The 22114-nt window shown below is 37.9% G+C and overlaps 1 protein-coding gene across 4 annotated transcripts in view; it reads left to right on the top strand.

The window, feature by feature from the left end:
- LOC129248559 (probable nuclear hormone receptor HR38) overlaps positions 1–22114 on the top strand; it is a 41889-nt gene that overhangs the window by 5156 nt on the left and 14619 nt on the right. For 3 of the 4 annotated variants that reach the window (XM_054888154.1, XM_054888152.1, XM_054888153.1), the window contains one exon: positions 14712–15754. In XM_054888154.1, the coding sequence (XP_054744129.1) occupies positions 14890–15754 (865 nt within the window). In that variant the 5' untranslated portion in view covers positions 14712–14889. The remainder of the gene's footprint in view (positions 1–14711; positions 15755–22114) is intronic. The other variant, XM_054888155.1, reaches the window with a different exon arrangement.

Genomic DNA, 22114 nt, shown 5'->3' with positions numbered 1-22114 from the left:
TACAGTATATACCAAAATAAGCATCTTACTACCTGAAGTTTATTTTTATTTGAATTAGATAAGCAAGTTATACTAATTTTAAGTTGCGTTATTTAAATAAATTTAAATATATGTATGTATTGTTTCCGTGGCACAAACGTAAAAATGTTTTAATTTTACACCTGAGTGTTAAATAAATATACATATATGTATGTGAAATGATTCAAAGTGAAAATAGTTTTCATGTGTTATTTTGCGTTTTGCTGTTGAGGTCAGTGTATCTTTGTTTATAAAAATTTCATTTGTTCTTCGCTCTGGAAACTCATTCTTGATCAGGTATATTCCTTCTCTTAAACGAATGTTATGCAAAACTAGGCTTGGGTTAACTGCTTTTCCCAGTAAATCCGGGATCAAAGAGTCCTGTCTTGAGATAAGCCCCACCTAAGGGACCTTGGGCATAAAGTGTTTTAATTAGGTTGCGCGCTTTGGACAAGGCTTCATTACAACGGAATTCCGGACTACCTTCTGGTTTATTAGAGGATTACCAAATTATGGCCAGAATCACTTGCAGGCAGTTTTCGATTTGCAATTTCACTGTTTTAATTCAAGGTAGGTAGGTAGGTAGGTAAGTAGGTAAAATGGCAAGAGTACAGGCACACTTCAAATAGCACTTACGTGCCGTTTTGATACCATAATGTGGACCACTACCTGTGCAAAGGAAAATTTTTGGGAAGAGAAACCCTTTTACAGCCATCCAGTGTTGTTGATGTAGTGGAGGAGAGAAAAGGGATCTAGGCTGGAGAATTTCTCCAAGTCATATCCAAAGGGCACGCTAAGGAATCTCAAGCGCCTAGCCGTCAGAGCCGGACATTTGCAGATAAAGTGTTCAACAGTCTCTTTCTCTGCAGGATCCCCACAGCTTCTGCAATAGGGGTTGGACGGAACTCCAAGCTTCTCCGCATGAGTACCGATCACCCAGTGAACACCGCAATGAGTTTGGAAATTGAATGGCGGGGGATTCCCATCACATTAAGCGTTCTGTTTTTATCGTATTGGGGCCATAGTGTTTTCGAAATAGCACACGATGCGACAAACCTCCATCTGTCTTGCGCTTTTTTTTAGAAAGAAATTGTGTAGTTTCCCTTTAACAACGGAAAAAGGTACACCGAGAGGGGGACAGCTGAAGCTGGTTCTGTCGACCCCTTCCTGGCAAGTTCGTCGGAAATTTCATTTCCCTCTATATTTCTCTGTCCAGGAACCCAGATAAGGGAGATGTTTTCCGCTCGATCAAGATGTTTGAGTTCCTCTTTACAGGAGTTCACCAGAAGAGAGCTGCAATACGGCGACGACAGGGCCTTGATCGCAGCTTGGCTATCGGAAAAAATATTAATGTCTCCCTCCCAACAGCGATCCCGAAGAGTTTTTCATGCCTACAGAATCGCGAAGACCTCTGCTTGAAAAACGCTGCTCGTTTCCGGCAGTTTAAAGGAGACCGAAATGCTGGCTGATTTGGAGAAAACCCCCGTTCCCACTCCAGATTCCATCTTGAATCCGTCAGTGAAAACAGAGGTACCTGTATCCGTGCCGACTCTCCCCTCCTTCCAGTCTTGCCTGCTCAGAAAGATAGCCCTAGCACAACCCTTAAATCCCAATTTGCGGATGGAGAGATCAGTGCGAAGAACAGAGAAGGAAGGGGAGATTTGCTTCAAGATGCTATTATGTCCTACAGGAAATTGTCTCCAGAGGCCAATCTCCTTCAACCTAATAGCGCTCTGAGAAGCAATGTACATATTTAACTTGCAGACCCACAGGAAGTAAGTGCAGAATAACGTTGAGCGCAGCAGTGGGACATATTTTACAAGCACCAGTGATGCCCACACATGCAGTTCTCTGCACTCTCTCTAGTTTAGTGGTGTTGTAGCCCGTCTGAAGAGCTACCCACCAAACTAGGCAACCATATGTATGTCAAAATTGGCAGAACCACTAAGTTGTACATTCAAAGTACGGCACGTGGCTTGCGACCCCATTTTTTGCCGAACATAGATTTACAGGCGTAGAAGGCTATAACTCGAATTTTTATGTGCAGCTTCCACTGGAGCTTTTAATTCAAACCTCTAATTCTTATTTTCACGCGTTAACCACGCCAAAATTGTAGTCGTTTAGGTTGCGGTATCGATTTGTTAATCAAAACAGCTGATTTTGCCTTATACAATAGATTTCTGTTATGAAATGGAATAGTGTGTTTTCCTTCAAATATGCCTTACCCACGGTACAATCATTACAAAAGAAAGGTTTACTGGATGCGAGCAGAAAGTCGAGATCATTTTAATACTAGCGCACTTCAAATGAAATAAAGGGTATTTCAAAAGTGACGCCTAGATGTCAGTAGAGAATAATTCCTAGAAGGTACTTTTTGTATGTATATCTTCTTTGCATTTGTCATGTAGAATATGTACAATTTTACTCAATAAAACAACGAGTGAAAAATTATTTAAGCTTATTATTAAAATAGCCGATCTTTAAGAATAATATATCGCAAAATTAGTTATTTTTCGGAAATAATTGTCGAAATGAGTCGAAAGTTTAAAGGTTGGTGAAACAATTTCACGAAACTAGTTCTGTCGAGGATAGAAAAAGCACTAACAGACCAAAAACTGGATGTTCTGTTTAGAATATTGCTACTGTAGTATCTTTCGACCGATCGTGGGCACTATAATTCGAGCAAAAATTATTTTATTTCATTCAAATACGAAAATGAGCAAGTAACTTCGGTTGCTACGTCAGCAGGGGTTTGGCACCAGAATCCTGCTCGCTCATTTGTCACATATTTTAATCGTACATCGCCAACACAATCTCAGTTTTTCGTAAACAAACCGCAGTCATGACCCCGGTTATGTCAGCCATCAGGTACTTCTGAATGTTTTACACCATGAATTTCAATGAAACTTTTTACACAAATTACTCTTTATCCAAAATAGATTCTTATTGAAAATGGGTGAAGTCGGTCAATAATTAATTATTTTCAAAGAACAAAAAACTTGATAGAAAAAAGCAAAAGACTGGGGGTGGGGGTTCAGGAAGGTGATTCCTGATGAATGCCTATCTATTTATATACGGTCTGGTCTCTTGTTCTCGTAGCAGCTGATTCTACGCAATGGAATAAGTCAGGTTCTAGTGTAGAACCTGTAGAATATTACCCCTCGTCTATGATAGAGGTGTCGACCACGATGTTACCACTAAAAGGATTATTGAACAGTAGCGCAACGAACTAAATGAAGTTGAAGCAAACATCGCTATGCCACACATAGAAAGAAAGAAGACGTATTAATTTTCCTTTTTAGCTAAAACTGTACTTTGATTTAAGTGTAATGGCCACATAAGTAATACGTTTTAAATTAAAATACCATCACTATTGGTACAAGAATGAAATTAGAATTATTTGTCGCAACTCATTTGTTTCGTTTAGATTGCTGTATAAGTTAAATTTAAATAAATAAATAAATGTATATAATTTTTCATTTTACTAACTCTGAGCACGGTTTTGTGGGAGGACAATGAGTCGCTATTTTGAACAGAATGAAACATTAAATTTGAACTTGAAATGCTTTTATCTTGATAACGACTAACATTTTAAAAATTATTATGCTAATGTCAATAAGCCGACTTATTCATTCTTGTTACTGGTGAGGTCTAAATAGGCGTGTATATAAAATATCTTTAAGGAAGAGCAAAATAGTTGTTATTATGTTATTTAAATTTAAAATTTATTTCACATGTATACAAACTAGTCCGGCGATATTGAACTATCTGCTGTGACATTAGGTTTTTGCGTATTTGTCCAACTCAATCAAAAAATTATGTTTAAATGCATTAAGGGGTTATACGCAGTTATGAAGCAAATAAAAGACGGGTTGTCAAGGATTTATCCTGAAGAAACTTCAGAATATTTTAATTTGAAAATTTTTGGCGGTTATAAAAGCATCCTTCAAGAACATAACAAAATTTTTTATTTATGAAAATGTTGATTATAGAGCGCGCTGCAGGCGATTTCTGGAACCTCCTTTAAAAAAAGACGATTTACGGTGTACATCGTAACTCAGGATTGGATTATCTGAAATCAAAAAACCAAACAAATTTTGTTAATATATTAGATTATCTAGTAATTAATCGTTCGGCTAATCAAAATAGTGAATTTTCACAAAATGGCAGCTTTTAAAAGAAATGATTTCGATTTTTACGTTAAAATTTGGCCGTAAATTGATTATAAAATGGAAAATAAGTATCAGATTTACAAAAGGAACGATTAATTACTAGAAAATGTATCTTTAAAGATTGAGTTAAAACGGTTGACCGATCAAACAAGCCGTTTTCGAGATATCGTGTACACCGACTTAAAAAATGCTGTTTTGAAAAAACACGTTAAAAGTTTCAATACCTACCTTAAAACGTGCCGAGGCATCTCTACATATTTAGGTATAACTCCGAAAGTATTGCTTAGATTTACTTCAAATTTCGTGCGTATACTTTTGAATATATGTACATTACAAAAATGCAATAAAAAAAATCGATTTTGTTGAAAGTCATAACTGCGTATAACCCCTTAAGCTTCTAATTTTTAATTTAATGAAAATTGATTTTTAAGTATTGAATTATATTAAGTAATTAATTTTTATGGTGACTAAATTAATATTTTTTATTCATGTACGTACATATTTTATTAATGAAATATTTGTAATAAAGAGAAATAATAGAAATGAAATTAATTAATTTTGTAATTTTAGTTTCATTCTCCAATATGTTCGTCCGTCAGACTATTTCCGCGACTTGATTGGGCGAAAATTGACGGCGTGCATTTCGTACTACTATTTCGCTCTCAGTGAAATTGACAGAATCGCTGTGTGTGTGATGTGATGCTTGCGCAATTGGTGATTGTAAACATAGGCATTAGGGCATTAGGTTAGGTTAGGTTTGACAGCCGCATCGCACATAGGTGCCACAGGGATACCACTTAGAACATAAAATAGGTCCATTGTGAGCCCCAAGGCTACATTTCCTCTTCCAGATTGAACCAGTCTGAGCTTTGGGCAAAACGTAAAAGGTTGGTGATACTTAAAGTGCATAGATCATCCATATTCATTAAGACGTGGGATCTTAAATATCGGTTCCTGCTTTTGGCTAGAGCCGGGCACGTACAAAAAAGGTGCTGAATTGTTTCCAACTCCTTCTCATTCTTACAGCTACGACAGAAATCATGCCTGTAAACGCCTAATATCTTTACGCGATTTCCTATGAGACAATGTCCTGTGAGGGCCCTTACTAAGGTCCTAATTTAAACTCTACTCAATTTTGTAATATTCTTGGATAACCGTAAATTTAGCCTTCGCCACGTTTGCATAGTAATTTCACAGGTATTGGCACTAATCCATCTTTGATTTACAGAATTAATTAGTGCGTCCATAACAAGCAGCTTACAAGTTGTGAGGGGTACCCCCATAAAATTATTTATGTTTGGCATGCCGGTATATCTCTGTGCCCTAAAACCCAGCATAAGATAACACGATACTGTTTAGCCAACCCATTTAAAGATTGGCGAGAATGTAAGACACTCCTTGCTGTTATTTGGAATACATCTCGAGCCCGTAGGGCAGCTTGCGTGTCTCATAGAATGCAGATATCTTACGATGATATTCTGTTTATCTCCAACCATCTTAAGGCTTCATGAAAAGCGTTTATTTCCACGTATATAACCCTGATCCTACACCGGTATCCACTTTAGACCCGACCGTGTAGATCTTAACGGGTGAGTTGGGTGAAGGATCTTCATCAAGCCATTCCAATATAGAAGGGATTTTCACTGAGAAATTCCTTTCGAGGCAAAGGATGGGAGGGCGATAATCACAATAACTGGGTATATCCATATAGGAGTCTCAGATGGTTGAATGTCCATGTGTGACAGTCTTCCATTGTGAGCTCGATCTGAGCCTTAAAGCGGAACAGGCCGCTGAATGTTTGCAGAATTGATCCAGGGGTGGCAAATGTAACATGATGTCTAAAGCGGTGGATGGCGTAGTTTTCATGACGCCACATATTGCTAATTCCGCTGATTTTGCATTTTGTTTAATAAATTATAACATTTTTTTTTCTGCATAACACATTACCAGACAATATTTCCATATAGAAGAATGGGTCTGACGACAGCAGTATACAACCAATAAGCGACCTTAGCTTTAATTCACCAGGTCTTACCTAAAGCTCTCTTATAGACATAAAAAGCTAGGTTCGATTTTCTAACTCTTTCTAGGATGCTTGTCTTCTAAGTCAATTTCCTATCTATGGTTAGTCCCAAGTACTTAGTTCCTTCCAAAATCACAACAGCTTCTCCCTTGAGCATAATTGGACTCAGCTGAGGGATTCTATGTTTTCTAAGCAACCTGGTCTAGGAGTCAACCCAGGCAAAACACATAAAGAGCATTTGTATTAGGTCTCTTAATATAGATACAAATTTACCAGAGACAGCAATAACAACATCATCGGCGTAAGCTATCCCCTTACAACGTACCGATTCCAGTATTAACAGAAGTTTATTTACAACTGCGTTCTATAAAAACGGTGGGAGGACTCCACCTTGCGGTGTACCTAAACTCACCAATCTTCTGAGTACCGATTATCCTATATTCACTTCAATGATTCTGCTATTTAGCATTTTGCCAATGAATCCTACCAAGCCCGGTTCTACCACAAAATCAGTGATTGCCTCCCCTTCTACATTGTTAAAGGCTCCTTCAATATCAAGAAAAGCAGCTTAAGTAAATTCCTGTTTGTGCAATGAACTCTCTGCCGCGTAAATAAGGTTATGTAGAGCTGTCTCTACCGATTTCCCGATAGAGATACGATTTTTTTCTATAGTTAGGCTTAGGCTAAGTCAAATTCTATCACCCTCTCCAAAGTTTTCAGAAGGAAAGAAGAAAGAGATATCAGTCTTAAGTCTTTCGGTGTCTTTGTGAGCTTTTATTAGCTTTTGGAATGAAAATAATTTTGACTTGTCTCCACTTAAGAGGTATATGACTGTGAAGAAAGCTAACTCTGAAGATTGCTAGTAGCCAGTGTGTTAAATATACAGCGAATTTCTGCAGTTTGACTGGATAAATACCATCCGGGTCTGGTGATTTAAAGATTTTGAAACTTCCAATCACCCATAAGAGTCAGTCCTCAGATATAGCGTCTATTCTGACTTCACGACAATGTTCTGTATCTTCCATGCCATGCCTAGTAATGTCTGAGGAGTCTGAAAAATGAGTGTGAAGTAAAAGTCCTAAGGACTCTTTACTAGTTGTAGTGAATGTACCATCACTTTTCTATAGCAGCTCCCAATTTCGAGAACTTCTTTCTAATATCTTACGAAGTCTGGAAGTCCCGATGAAAACCACTCCAACCTTGACCTTATGGCGGAAACTCTGGCAGCGAAATCCGCGAGGAGGTTAGTGGCTGCTGGAGGAAAGAGGAGCTCAGGTTGCACTGACTACATGACCCCGCACTTTAATTGGGAGAGAAGGTTTCGTACTACAATTGAAGAGGAGGAATGGCACAAAGGCATGAAGCCTGGCCATAGAACTTTTCCCATCTATACAGACGGCTCTAAAACTTTAGACGGAGTGGGAGCGGGCATTTACTGCTCAAAATTAGGGATAAGGCAGCCTATCAAGCTGACAGACTACAGAAGTATTTTCCAGGCGGAAGTTTTTGCTGTGGGGAAAGCCGCGGAGTTAGCCTACACAAGAACAAAGAAGAACTCAACAATTAATATATACGTGGACAGTCAAGCAGCAATAAAAGCAAAAAGCTCATATTGTATTAAGTCCAAAAATGTTCAACGAAGCAAGTTGAAAGGCTAGCCGCAAACACAAAGGCATTATGGGAAACGAAATAGTACATGAGATAGCAAAAAGTGCTGTTAGACTACCATTTGAACAAAAGAACGACATACCAAAACCGCTAAATACAATATACAACGAAATGGATGACTACATGAAAAAGCTAGTGGAAGCTAGGTGGACTAATTTGACCACATGCAAAACAGTAAAAGTTATGTGTAGAACTAACGACAAAAAACTGACTTAATTCGTTCTTACGCTCTCGCGAAAAGACTGCAGAACTGGCATAGGTATGCTGCCAGGTCATAATCTATTGGCTGTATATGCGCACAAGATAGGAATTGCTAACACGGACAAATGCAGTAAAAGCTGAGAGGATGTTGGGGAAACTTTAGAACACCTTTTGTGCGTTTGTCCGGCATTATTAAAACCGCATTTTAAATGCCTCGGAGCCCCATTGTTTGAGGGTCTGGAGGACGTCACAAAAGCAGATCTCCCAGCTCTGCTTAGATTCGCCAAAAGCATTGACATCCTACATGATGTCTACTTTTAGTATTCATAGAGGTCGGTCTCCTAGGTATCGGTATCACTAGGGACCAAAAGGTCTATGCGTGGCTTATTGCCAACTAGGCTAAGCTAACCTAACTCAACCGTGCACTACTTAGGATTAGGTTTCCCCTCAGTCTTTTCTAGTCCTTCTATGGTTTGTGGTACAACAGATGGACAAATTACTAGGGTAACCCTGATACAATCTACATACTTCTCTCAGTCTGTTAATAAGGGACTTAAAAGCAAAAGTAGAGTCTAACAATAACCAATAATTAGCTTTGCGTCAAGCTTTTGGGCCTGCGCTACCAGATCTTTGAATATTGATCTCTTCAGCCCTATGGTATAGTTTCCCTTGCTCTATAGTTTCACTGCTTACGTACACATTTTATGCAGTGCTCTGCTTGCAAGTATACTCGTATATGTACATATGTATATGATAAAACTCAGAAATATATTTTAAAATCTCAAAATTATGATTAAATATTATCGTCATATTATCATACCCCTTAGAGCCCGTAGAAATGAGGTGAATCGACATAAAATGTTATTCTTTGGAATCACATGAAAAGTAAAAATAGTTCGAATAGGTATAGGGTGTTTTTTTAAAGGTTAGGCTTTCAAGTTGGCACTACTTTTTTCGTAGATTGTCTTTTTGACAGCTGTCACTTGATTTATGCTCAGTTTGGTTTGCCATTTCATAATGAATAGACTTACACCTGAACAACGTTTGCAAATCGTGCAAATTTATTACGAAAATAATGGTTTTTGTTCAGCGATGAAGCTTACTTTTGGTTGAATGGGGATGTCAATAAGCAAAATTGTCGCATTTGGAGTGAACTTAATCCACAAGCCATTGCTGAGACGCCGTTACATCCTCAAAAAGTCACTGTTTGGTGTGCTCTATGGGCAGAGGGAATCATTGGTCCATATTTCTTTAAAAATGAAGCCGGCCATAATGTTACAGTCAATGGAGAGCGCTATAGAGCCATGATGAATGACTTTTTCGTGCCTGAATTGGACGATGTTGATGTGGACGACCTTTGGTTCCGACAAGACGGCGCTACATGCCATACAGCCAACGCAACAATCGATTTATTGAAGGAAACTTTTGGTGAGCGCATTATCTCGCGCCGTGGACCTGTGGCGTGGCCTCCAAGATCGTGCGATATAACACCGCTGGACTATTTCTTGTGGGGCTATGTGAAGTCGCTTGTCTACGCAGATAAGCCCGAGACGATTGACGTCTTGGAAGAGAATATTCGGCGCGTTATTGTTGACATACGGTCCCAATTGCTGCAAAAAGTGGTAGAAAATTGGGCCTCTCGGCTGGAATTTATTCGAGCCAGCCGCGGCGGCCACTTGCCCGAAATCATTTTTAAAACATAATGGCAAACCCTTATCTTTATAATAAAGCTAAATTCTTGGCCATAACATTAAATTATATACGTTTTATTTCATCTTAAAAACCTAACCTCTAAAAAATATACCCTTTATGTGTATTGGTTACGTGTGACGAATTGGCTGACCAAATAAGGCCCATTATTTTTGTCCTGCGATTTGGCACGTAGGTTTTCCAAGTATGCGGTGGTATAATTTTCGGTTTTTCAAAACTAAATGTCTTAGAACAGTGGCAACTAGTTTGACAAGTTCTGGCATTGCCTTCAGTGACGAATAAGTGGGATGAGATTTTGCCATGCCATCATGTTGGATATGCGCACTATAGTGGTGAAATAAGATTTTTCGGAGGCATCGAAAAAGCAGTGTAACTCGACTTGATTGATGGGTGAGAAATTATGGTGAAATGGAGGAATTGACTTATTCATCTCAGTCTAGCCACAATTATTTAATGAGAATTTCCCCTTGTATCAATACTGGTGGGAAGATATCTTTTACGCATTGCGTCTAATCGCAGCGAAGCTCTATAGGTGAAGTACTTTTTTTGTTGCCCGACTAAAGATCACCCTATTCTGGCATGGTTTATGGCTTAACACGGGTTGGTTAGGGTATATTTTACATAGATTGACTACAGCGAACGAACGTGGGCGTAAGAGTCGGGATGGAGCGCAGTAAATTAACTGTAAGCCCTTTCCCAATGCCGTTTGCACACTTGAGAAGCTTTCAGAAGAAGTTTAGTTTATAATTTGATGTGTGTCGTGCCGGTACCTACTGAAGGATACCATGTACAAATCCATTCTGCCATGGCAACGCAAAATAATATTTAAATACTATAACATTGTAGAAATACAAATACTGCCATGCAAGTGGCAGGTGTTTTTTTTTTTCTTTTTTTTAAATTGCTAAATTTATTCTCAAAAAATCGTTTTCTTACGTGAAACCTTGTGAAAATTACGATATTCAGGCATTTCAAAAAATAAAAAAACACAATGTGTTTTTGAATTTTTACAAACTATTTTTTAAACTGTTACTCCTTACGAGTACCTACATATTGTAAATAAGTAATCAGTTTTCGGGATAATACGTGTACCTTTCTTGCTCTTTTGCCTTGCATTCATCATAGCGTTGTTTGTCTAACTTCTGTTTTTCTCAGTATCGTTTCGCTCTTTTAGCTCTTGTTAACTTTGCGTTTGCTACCTTATCCTTTGGTATTGAAGAAAATAGTAGAATTGATTGATGAAAGTAGTACATAATAAATTTCCCTACAACAAAAGCCCGTAGGTATTCATATTTATAAAACTTAACTTCAACTATAATTTTTTTCACCTAAAAGTGGCAGGCAAGAAATTTAGACGTTTTTGTTTTTATTTTCTTAGAAACTTATTCCATGAAAAAATCAAAGAAATCAATAAAACTCCCTAAGCAATTAGTTTGTATATAATTACTAAATATTATTTACTTCTTTTAATGCGTGGTTTTGCCACCAACACAGAAAATTAAAACAGTAGTAACAGAAAAACTCAGAAATCCCCATTAATAATGCAGAAAAGTATCAGTATTATCACTTACATCGAATGGAATTTTTCAGAAACTTATTTTAAAACCAATAGTAAAGAAACATAAACTTGCACCCAACTTTAAACTTAAAGAACACAACAAAGTAAAAACATAACTTTCGAATTAAGGTTTATAATTTAACTACAATTAGTAGAAGTAACTAATTAATAAATGTAAATAACGACACTACCATCCTTAGTAGTAGTACTAGTCTACACTCCTCTTGCAATACTTCCACCGTGCACTTTATATTCCAACTAGAAAATAAAGCGAACGAGGGCAGCTGTATTTAAAAATGCAAAAGTTAATGGCACTAATATATATAAAATATTCTATTTTAATCAGCGTTGCTCTCCCGATGCCAGCTTTAACTCATCCGTAAACAAAATTTTTAGTTAAAAATCTATCCCCTTTTATTTATTGGCTTGCGCATTCCAAGGAAAGGGCTTTTTTCAGAAATTATAGGCTTTTCGCGTGGTGTTCTACTGTGGAAACCGTTATTGTTCAGAGTTCTTTGAATTGCTCTTTTCTGATATGTTTACTATATGTTCGGCTAATTTTGAAGTACTAACTTTTGGATTTTTGTCCACTTCTTTGAGAATAAAACTGATGTATGTATCTGCGAAATAATTTCATCGGTAATAATAATTTCAGTACGCGGTTTTTTTCGGTAGGACCAATATTTTTTTTAAATGATCCGTACTGTTGATCGACTCCAGTTTAAATTTTTTGAAATTTCACCATATGACTTTTTTCTATGCTGTATAACCAAATTTCTTACATCAAGTGATACAGGGTGGGCCATATAGCGTTTGCTTTTTGAACCACCTATTCTTTTGAGAATGGTAACACAAATAAATGGTCAAATGTGTTCATAATTTACTTGAAGGTTTGAAATTTACGAAATAGGACGCTATACGCTTGAACAAAATTGGAAATATTGAAAACCTATTTCCAAAGTGGTGAGTCTTCTTATTCTTTTCTGATTTTCACATCGGTGGCTACGTCAATAAGCTAAATTGTCGGATTTGGGGCTCAGAAAATCCACACGTTACTGTAGAGAAGCAAATGCATCCACAACGAGTCACTGTTTGGTGCGGTTTTGTTCTGGCGGCATCATCGGGCCATTTTTTTTTCGAAAATGAGCGAGGAGCCGCGGTTACAGTAAATGGCGAGCGTTACCGTGACATACTCAACGAGTTGTTTTCAAAAATTGAAGAGGATGACATGGATGACATTTGGTTTCAACAGCACGGTGCAACTTGTCACACTGCCAAAGTTACACTCGAACTTTTGGCTACCGTTTTTGAATTCCGATATCAATTGACCGCCTCGGAGCTGTGATTTAAGCCCGTTGGACTATTTTTTGTGGGGAGCCGTTAAGGACAGATGCGATTGATGCTTTAAAACACGAAATCGAAGTTGCCATTCATGAAATTGGAGCCCAAACAATCGAAAATGTGCTGAAAAATTCGGTTGATCGAATGGCCTACCGTAAAGCCAGTCGGGGCAGTCATTTGAACGATATTATTTTTTATTCATAAATGACAATGTTCATGTTCAATCTTCAAAATAAAACGAAAAGTTTGAAAAAATATTGATTAGTTTTTTTATATAGCCGATTCAAAACGCAAATTTTACATGGCCCACCCTATATTTCTTTTTAATGCTTGGGACACTTAATCACAACTAAATTCAATATTAGTAAAGCAGCAAACGCAATAGAAGGAACGAAAAAAATAGTACTTTATGTTACCCAATCACAACACAGCATCCCTGTGTACAAGCTGGGAATTTCATTCTCTTGTGATTATAAAAAGATTTAAAATAAAACTGTATTAACACAATTTTCAATAAACTTTTCGGAATTTCAAACCAACGGAAATAGGGGCGTATGTAGACTTTAATTCATCACTGTACATCCAAACTGGATGCGTGAAAAACTTGTATTTGATAAGCATTTATCAGTAAGAAGAATAGGTACCTAAATATTCAAATTATCACACAATTATAGATTTTAAACCACTTTTTAGCCCGCAAAATAATTAAACTTGCAGCACAGTTGATTTCAAACACCAATGTTAATACCAATACTTTCAGATAGTTTGATGTTTGATGTGCTGAATTCCAGTATGGTAAACTTTGTTTACCCTGGAAAGGCATATCAGATAGAGGTGTTTGTAGTTTGTCCTAATGTTTATTTATGACTCTATGGGCAAAAAAACATTTAGAAACAATGGATGGGAATATTTCCAAAAAAAAAATTGTCTCAACTACGTGGAAAGTTTAACGTAAGGATCCTGGCTTACATTCCTACAAAATACCTCTCCAAAAATATACAGCCAAATGACCATCGTTTGCGTCGCAATTTTACTGATTGGGCTCATTTAAATTTTTTATTAAGATTTTCTGGAAAAATAACTCAAAATTGGATTGATCGACTGGACCACGTAACTCGCAGCCACGGAGGCCATGCATACGAAATTGTCACCCAGATTATAATTAAAAAAAGAACAAATACATTCCAACAATATTTCTGTTTTCTCTTATCTTTTTGAGTTCTGAAGCTCTTAAAATTTACTATGGCAGAAGGTTAGTGTGTGATTGCGACTAAATTTTTGGTAAACGGGTATATAGATGCGGTCGGTCGGGTAAAATAAGAGGAAGGGCAAATTTTAGAAGCGAGAATCCTTGTCTTTGCTCGTACACACAAAAAGAAAATGGCACGGCACGACCATAAAGTCCCCTAAGGAACACAATTTTATCAAAATCCATCCATTTTCCTATTTTTGTGCACTTTTTACATGGGGTCGGGCACTGTGTCTCATTTATTATTTTCCTTTTACTTTTTATACGAACAAAGCCATCGGTAGTATCCTTTATACCTCGACACGATGATTTGCCTACACTCTTCTTTTCATACTCTTACTTTAAAAGAGACGGACAACAATTGAGTGGAAATGCTGGTACTGGCGCCTACATGCGAAATAATTTTTGTTCGGAACTGTGACTCAATGGTATTACTTGCTCAATGGTTTAACACTTATCATTTTTACTCTCAAATTGCACAAGAAGAGAAAATCATGTTTGTTGCAGTGAAGATTCTTGTTGTGGAGGATGGAAATAAAAATTGAATATACTAAATAAAAGTCTTTTGGCGGACAGATGCGGGTAGCATACATATATTTTAATTACAAAGTTTCAGTTAAAAAATAAAAAAATAGAATATGATTTGTTTTTCATATATAAAACTATTTATAAACGTTTTTACGTTTTTTTTAAATACCTATGTGTATAAATATTCCGGTGATACCTTGTAATCATAATTTCATTTCACATTTATTTCGTCTTTACTTACAGATCCGTCTTCGTAAATGTTTTTGGTGACGATTATTTGTGCCAGCTTACGAGAAATAAGATAAACTGCAATAACTAACTCTTTATGGCTAATATCAAGCCATTTTGACAGTTCATAGCTTATTTGTATGTATTTCAAAACCTACGACGTATTTCAACAAAAGTCATTGCGTAACAACAAATGTCAATTTTTCCAAATGTTTGCCATTATTATCCTTCAATTTCATCAATCAATAATAATAATAATGGAATACGGAAAAAAGAAACCGCCCAGAATTATTTGCAAGTATGTGCAGTGTGTGGAGATATAGCAGTTTGCCAGCACTACGGTGTAAGGACTTGCGAAGGTTGCAAAGGATTTTTTAAACGTACTGTTCAAAAAAACTCAAAATATGTTTGCCTAGCAAATCAGTCGTGCCCTGTTGACAGGCGACGACGGAATAGGTGTCAATTTTGTCGTTTTCAAAAGTGTTTGATGGTCGGTATGGTTAAAGAAGTAGTTCGAACCGATTCACTTAAGGGTCGGCGCGGAAGGCTACCCTCGAAACAGAAACATGTTGATTCATTTGGAGTATCTCATCATGTATCTTTAATATCAGCGTTGGTTAAAGGTCATAAGGACACAGCACCAGATATATCTAGTTTGGATTATGCGGCATATCTTGAACCAATATTTAATAACTCACCACTTATCGTAAGCGAGTCTGAAAATGTCCTGCAGTTTTACAATATACTTAAGAATTCATTAAATGTGATACAGCAATTTATCTACAGAATACCGGGCTTTCGTGATTTGTGTGCGGCGGACCAGGAACTGCTTTTTCAATCTGCCTCCCTCGAAATGTTTGTTTTGAGATTATCATATCGCACTCAACCTAATGACTCAAAACTAATATTTTGTAATGGCATGGTTTTGCACAAAACTCAATGCGAAAGAGCCTTCGGAGATTGGCTGGTAAATATCCTGGAATTTAGTAATTGCCTCAATAGCTTAGGAATTGATATATCGTCCTTTGCTTGCGTCTGCGCTCTAGCAGTTATAACAGGTAGGTAATTTAAATTTTCTTATATACATATGAAACCGATTTGAATTAATAAACAATACAAAGCTGACATTCATATATTAATTTTATATATATTTTTATTTATATTTAAATTTATATATGTAATATTTTAATATTACTACAACTCTTAGAGTCACATTCACGTTTTATGATTTGCTAAGTCGCTTATTAATGTACATTAGGCACACTTTAGTAATATACATTTAGACCCGCGCGCACCATGTACAAAACGTCTCAGAATATTGAGAGGAGTCGATTATTTTCTTGTCGTTTATTTCTCTATCCGTGCGCACAATAACTTGAGCAGAAATTGTACATATTATTCTTTGTCTATATATATGTATATATACATATTAAGCAAGTAATATTCGCCTAATTTTGGACAGAACCTAACTTCATACACCCGCTCATAATTTAATTTAATTTAGGCCGGCTGTGTGACAAAAAAAAATTAAATATACTTTGATGGAGACCTAGCACAACTTGTGGGTATAAAAAACTAAAAAAAAAATGGTATAGGAGAAATTTCCAATACACCCCCAAAATCTCATTTTATGGCCTAAAAACCGTTTTTCAGTAGATTTCGAATTTCTAGTTCGAAAGAACAAAAACAAGCCTTTTTGACAGTGTGTTGACAATTTTTTGGAAATGATAACTGACGAGGCTGTAGACTGAAGTATTTGGAATTTTTTTTATTTTTTCTCTATTTTTTCAACTTTGACATAATTTTTTACGATATTATTCGATTTTGAGGATTCTTTTAGTACACTACTGTCATAGTAAATTTAATTTTGCGTAGAATGAGCTATATTTGACTGTAATTGAATTAAAATTCATAGAGTTGTGTAAGTTTTAAGATTTTATCTTTTTTTTTACTAATTTTGTATGTACGTATAGCTGAGCTAAATGGGAATAAGGGCGCGTTTCGCAGCATGAAAATGATAACAAGTGTCAGTATAAACACATCATATATATTGGAGTATAGATATACAGTACAGTACGGTATGCTACGGTGCAGTACTCAAGGGTGTATTGGAAATTTCTCCTCCATTTTTCTTAGTTTTACTATACCTACAAGTTGTGCTAGGTCTCCATAAAAGTATAATATCACTGTCGCATAGTGTTATTTTAAGTCTAGTCCACTGTACCCATTACGCCTTAGCTACAGGGATTTCTTTCGCCATTTCATTTTTAGATGGTCTCTCTCCAGCATCTTTCGCTTTCAGGATCTACCCATCATTCAGTTGACTTCTTCTTATTACAATTGGTTCCTACTCATTATCGGGTTGGAACTGTATTAGATATCAACTATCCCTTCAGATCTCTCGACTTTGGAACAATGCTTATACACTATAGCACAATGTCGTCGAGATAGTGCATCAGCATTTTCTTGATGTTCCCATTTTCGATGCTCGATCTCGAAGTCATAATTTTGCAGCCTTTCGATCCACCGTGCAATCTGTCATTCCGGATGCTTGAACTGGGGTAGCTATATCAATGCTACGTGGTCTGTTTTTAACTGGAATCGTTGACCGTAGAAGTATTTGTGGAAATGTTTTACGCACTCAACCACAACTAACAGTTCTCGTCACGCTTTACAATCCAGTGCAGACGACTTATTCCGGATCTGACCACAGATGCTGAAATTCTCAGTGCAATAGTAGTCGTAAAGCAGGCGTAACACTCACAGATGCACATTTCGCTCCACTCGTATGACGCCAAAAACGTCCTGGAGCTTGGACACATTAAGGTGGATGGATTCAATGCCACGTGTCCGAAGTAATCTACCCTAAGGTTACGTTAGGTTAGCCTGGTCGGCATTAAGCCACGCATAGACCTTTTGGTCCCTAGCGATACCGATACCTAGGAAACCGACCTCTATGAATACTGAAAGTAGACATCATGTAGGATGTCAACGCTTTTGGCGAATCTAAGCAGAGCTGGGAGATCTGCTTTTGTGACGTCCTCCAGACCCTCAAACAGTGGGGCTATCAGGCATTTTAAACGCGTTTTTAATAATGCCGGACAAACGCACAGAATGCGTTCTAAAGTTTCCTTAACATCCTCTCTGCATTTACTGCATTTGTCCAATAGATTATGACCTGGCAGCATTCCCATGACAGTTCTGCAGTCTTTTCGCGAGAGTGTAAGTATCAGGTCAGTCCATAAGTTTGCTTTTGCACGATTTTTGCATACGCGGAATATAACGGAAATATTTATATTTTCTTTGATATATTGTGCATTCAACAAGTGATTTTAATCGCGGATAGAAGCACGTGTTGTTAAAAAATAAAATGGAATCTTCAAACGCGTATAAGAGGCATATTTTGTATTTTTTTATAAAAGTTCTAAAAATGCAACAACTGCTGCTGCAGAAATAAACACTGTTCACGGAGAGGATACCGTGAGTCTAAGGACTGCGCAAAAGTGGTTTTCAAAATTCCGAAGTGGTAACTGCGACGTAGAGGATGCTCCGCCCGCTGGTCGTCCTGAAGTCTTTAACTCCGACGCTTTGCTCGAACTCGTGGAAGCTGAGCCAAATTTGACAGTCGATATGATAGCTCAGAGGTTAAATTCGTCACATGGAACAGTTCACAGGCATCTGGTTCTGGTTTCAAAGCTGGGAAAATGGGTACCGCATAGACTTTCTGTCGCCAACCTTCAGCAGAGAGTGAATATGTGTTCTCAGCTGCTGCAACGGCTTGAAAATGAAAGTTTTTTGAACCGTATCGTTACTGGTGCTGAAAAATGGGTCCTTTACAATAATTCTGTTCGAAAACGCCAATGGTTAGATAAAGATGAAGCACCAGAACCAACCCCTAGAGATGGCCTTCAACCCAAGAGGATTGTCCTGTCTATTTGGTGGGATGTGGCCGGTATTGTTTATTATGAACTTCTGGAACCAAACCAGACGATAACTGCTGATAATTATTCCCATCAGTAATCAAACCTGAATGAGGCACTTAACAAAAATCGACCGTCTTTACTGAATAGACGCAAAGTTTTGTTTCACCACGACAACGCAAGACCTCATACCGCAAGGCAAGCATTAGGCAAACCGAACGACCTCGGATGGGAGCTGATGCCGCATCCACCATACTCTCCAGATATTGCACTTTATGATTATCACCTTTTCCGTGGACTTCAATCCCATATGAGTAACAAGAACTCCTCAAAAGAAACTATAAAAAGGGATATCGAAGGGTATTTTGGCTCCAAGGACAAACAATTTTTTAAGCAGGGAATTAAAAATTTGCCTAAACGTTGGGAAGGCATTGTAAATAATGAAGGAAAATATATTATTGATTAATAAATACTTTAAACATCTGTTTTATTAATTTTAAAACCACCTTAAAAAATCGCACGAACTTATGGACTGACCTGATACGATGTGGGCCAGTTTTTGTTTTGCATGTGGTCAAATTAGTCCACCTAGCTTCCACTAGCTTTTTCATGTAGTTATCCATTTCGTTGTACATTGTATTTAGCGGTTTAGGTATTTCGTTCTTTTGTTCAAATGGTAGTCTAACAGCACTTTTTGCTATCTCATATACTATTTCGTTTCCCATAATGCCTTTGTGACCAGGTACCAAATAGATATGCAGCCTTCAGTTTGCGGATAACCTTTCTATGGGCTCCCTGCTTCGTTGAACATTTTTGGACTTAATACAATATGAACTTATTGCTGCTTGACTGTGTACGAATATATTAATTGTTTAGTTCTTTCTTGTTCTTGTGTAGGCTAACTCCGCGGCTTTCCCCACAGCAAAAACTTCCGCCTAGAAAATACTGCTGTAGTCTGGCAGCTTGATAGGTTGCCTTATCCCTAGTTTTGAGCAGTAAATGCCCGCTCCCACTCCGTCTAAAGTTTTAGAGCCATCTTTTGAGATGTGAAAATTTCTATGGCCAGGCTTCATTCCCTTGTGTCATCCCTCCTCTTCAATTGTAGTACGAAGCCTTCTCTCCCAATTAAAGTACGGAGTCATTTAGTCTGTGCAACCTGAACTCCACTTTCCTATTGAGCTATGCCCGAAGGTTCTACAGGTTATTACTCCAGCAGCCACTAACCTCCCCGCCGAGTTCACTGCCAGATTTTCCGCCATAAGGTCAATAGATGGAATATATATATAACTAGCTTTAACCCGCGGTCCCGCTCACGTAGGAGTAGTTTTGAGGGATTTAGGATATTTATATAAAAGAAGTACAAACAATAATTTCATAGAAAATAATTTTTTATTAATAACCATAATATTACAATACCCGGCATCCGTTGCTATGCCTCGTTGAATAAAATCAAAACAACCAATCAGAAAAATATCAAGCAAAATTATTTTTATTAACTTTCTATCTCAAACCGTTTTTGAACTTTGCATTTGGGTCATAGTTAAACAGCTTATGCGGATTATGAAGTCTAGAGTGTGCTATAAATAGTAAGAAATAGGAAAAATCAAGATTTTTTAGGTTAAATTTAAGCAAATATTCGATTATTAGTGACAAATGAGAGTGGTGGCGCGGACTGGGGGCTGTGGGAAGGGAGTTCCATCATAAAAACATGCCTCTAACCTTCATTGGGTGAAAATATGAATGTATAAAAATTTGTACGTCATTTGGTGTTGTCGTTTCGTAGTGATGCGCGGACAACGTACAGACATTCACCTTTATAGTATAGAGTGGCGCATACACCCTTTTTGTGGTGTGCGTCTTGATGTTGTTCCATAAATGGAGTGATGTGAATAGATGGAATGCTGAGTATCATTTCCAGCGCCGCCGTTGGAGTGATTTTCATCGCTCATGAGGCTTTTTTAGTGGCATGATCTTTGATAAGTAATTCCTGGTGAAAAGTATCATGTCCGTTTTTTCCACGTTTATCCCTAGCCCTGCGCGAAATGTCCATTGGCGTACAGTTTTAAGTGTGTAGTTCATCACATTACTGATGGTGTCCAGGTACTCTCCCGTAACTACTATAGATATGTCATCTGCATACGCCAATAGTTTTGGTGCTCCTCCGTAAAATTTCTTGAGCAGTTCATTTGCTACAATTGACCATAATAGTGGCGACCTTGCGGAGTACCTCTGCATGTATATTTGGTAACGCTCGTATCGTTCCACTCCGCTCTTTTCTTCCTGCTAGCTGGTAGCTACTTTATCCATAGATGAACCGCGGGTTGCACATTAAGTGAGTCTATACTATTTAAAATAGCATCTTTCGTCACGTTGTTAAAGACTCCTGATATATCAAGAAATACTCCTAGAGCATACTCCTTATATTTTAACGCCGGTTCTACGCTTTAGTGTTAGCGTGCTAAGCCTTGGATAATTCGTCCGGCGCAATTGTGTCTCTAATGTAACATTTTCAAGAGAAATTAAGTCAGACTAATGGGCCTGCACTTCTCGAACCTTCTAAATAGTGACAGCTGCGCATGTCACAGATAATGTGAAGATTCTGATACCCCAATCGTTGGCGACGGAATTGATGTTCCGCTACCCGACCATGACGAGGTGAGAATAGCGATAACGCGGCTAAAGAACAACAAAACCGCGAGCGCCGACGGACTGCCGGCTGAGCTATTCAAACATGGCGGCGAGGAGCTGGTAAGCGGCGGCTTACATGAGGTTTTAAGACCGGGGCGTTTTCCTGTAAGAACAAAGATCTGGTGACTGACGTACAGAACAATCTTAAATTATGGAGGGAACACTTATCGAACCTATTAAATATTGATAGCTGCGCATGTCACAGAGAATATGAAGATCCCGATACCCCGATCGTTGACTACGGAATTTTCGTTCCGCTACCCGATCATGACGAGGTGAGAATAGCGATAACGCGACTAAAGAACAACAAAACCACGGGCGCTGACGGACTGCCGGCTATTCAAAGATGGCTGGTAAAGTGCATGCATCAGCTCCTATGCAAAATATGGTCGGATGAAAGCATGCCTGCCGGTTGGAATTTAAGTGTGCTCTGTCCAATCCATAAGAAGGGCGATACTGCAATTTGTGCCAGTTACCATGGGATTCGTCTTCTAAATATCGCCTATAAGGTTCTAGCGAGCGTATTGTGTGAAAGGCTGAAGCCCACCGTCAACCAACTGATTGGACCTTATCAGTGTGGCTTCAGACCTGGAAAGTCTACCATCGACCAAATATTCTCAATACGCCAAATCTTGGAAAAGACCCATGAAAGGAGAATCGACACACACCATCTTTTCGTCGCGTCAAAGCTGCATTCGACAGTACGGAAAGGAGTTACTTGTATGCCGCGATGTCTGAATTTGGTATCCCCGCAAAACTAATAGGACTATGTAAGATGCCGTTGCTCAACACCAGCAGCGCCGTCAGAAT

The sequence above is a fragment of the Anastrepha obliqua genome, chromosome 5 (assembly GCF_027943255.1).
Source record: "Anastrepha obliqua isolate idAnaObli1 chromosome 5, idAnaObli1_1.0, whole genome shotgun sequence".
In the NCBI taxonomy this organism is placed as follows: Eukaryota; Metazoa; Arthropoda; class Insecta; order Diptera; family Tephritidae; genus Anastrepha; species Anastrepha obliqua.
This window is presented reverse-complemented; position numbering and strand designations above follow the sequence as displayed.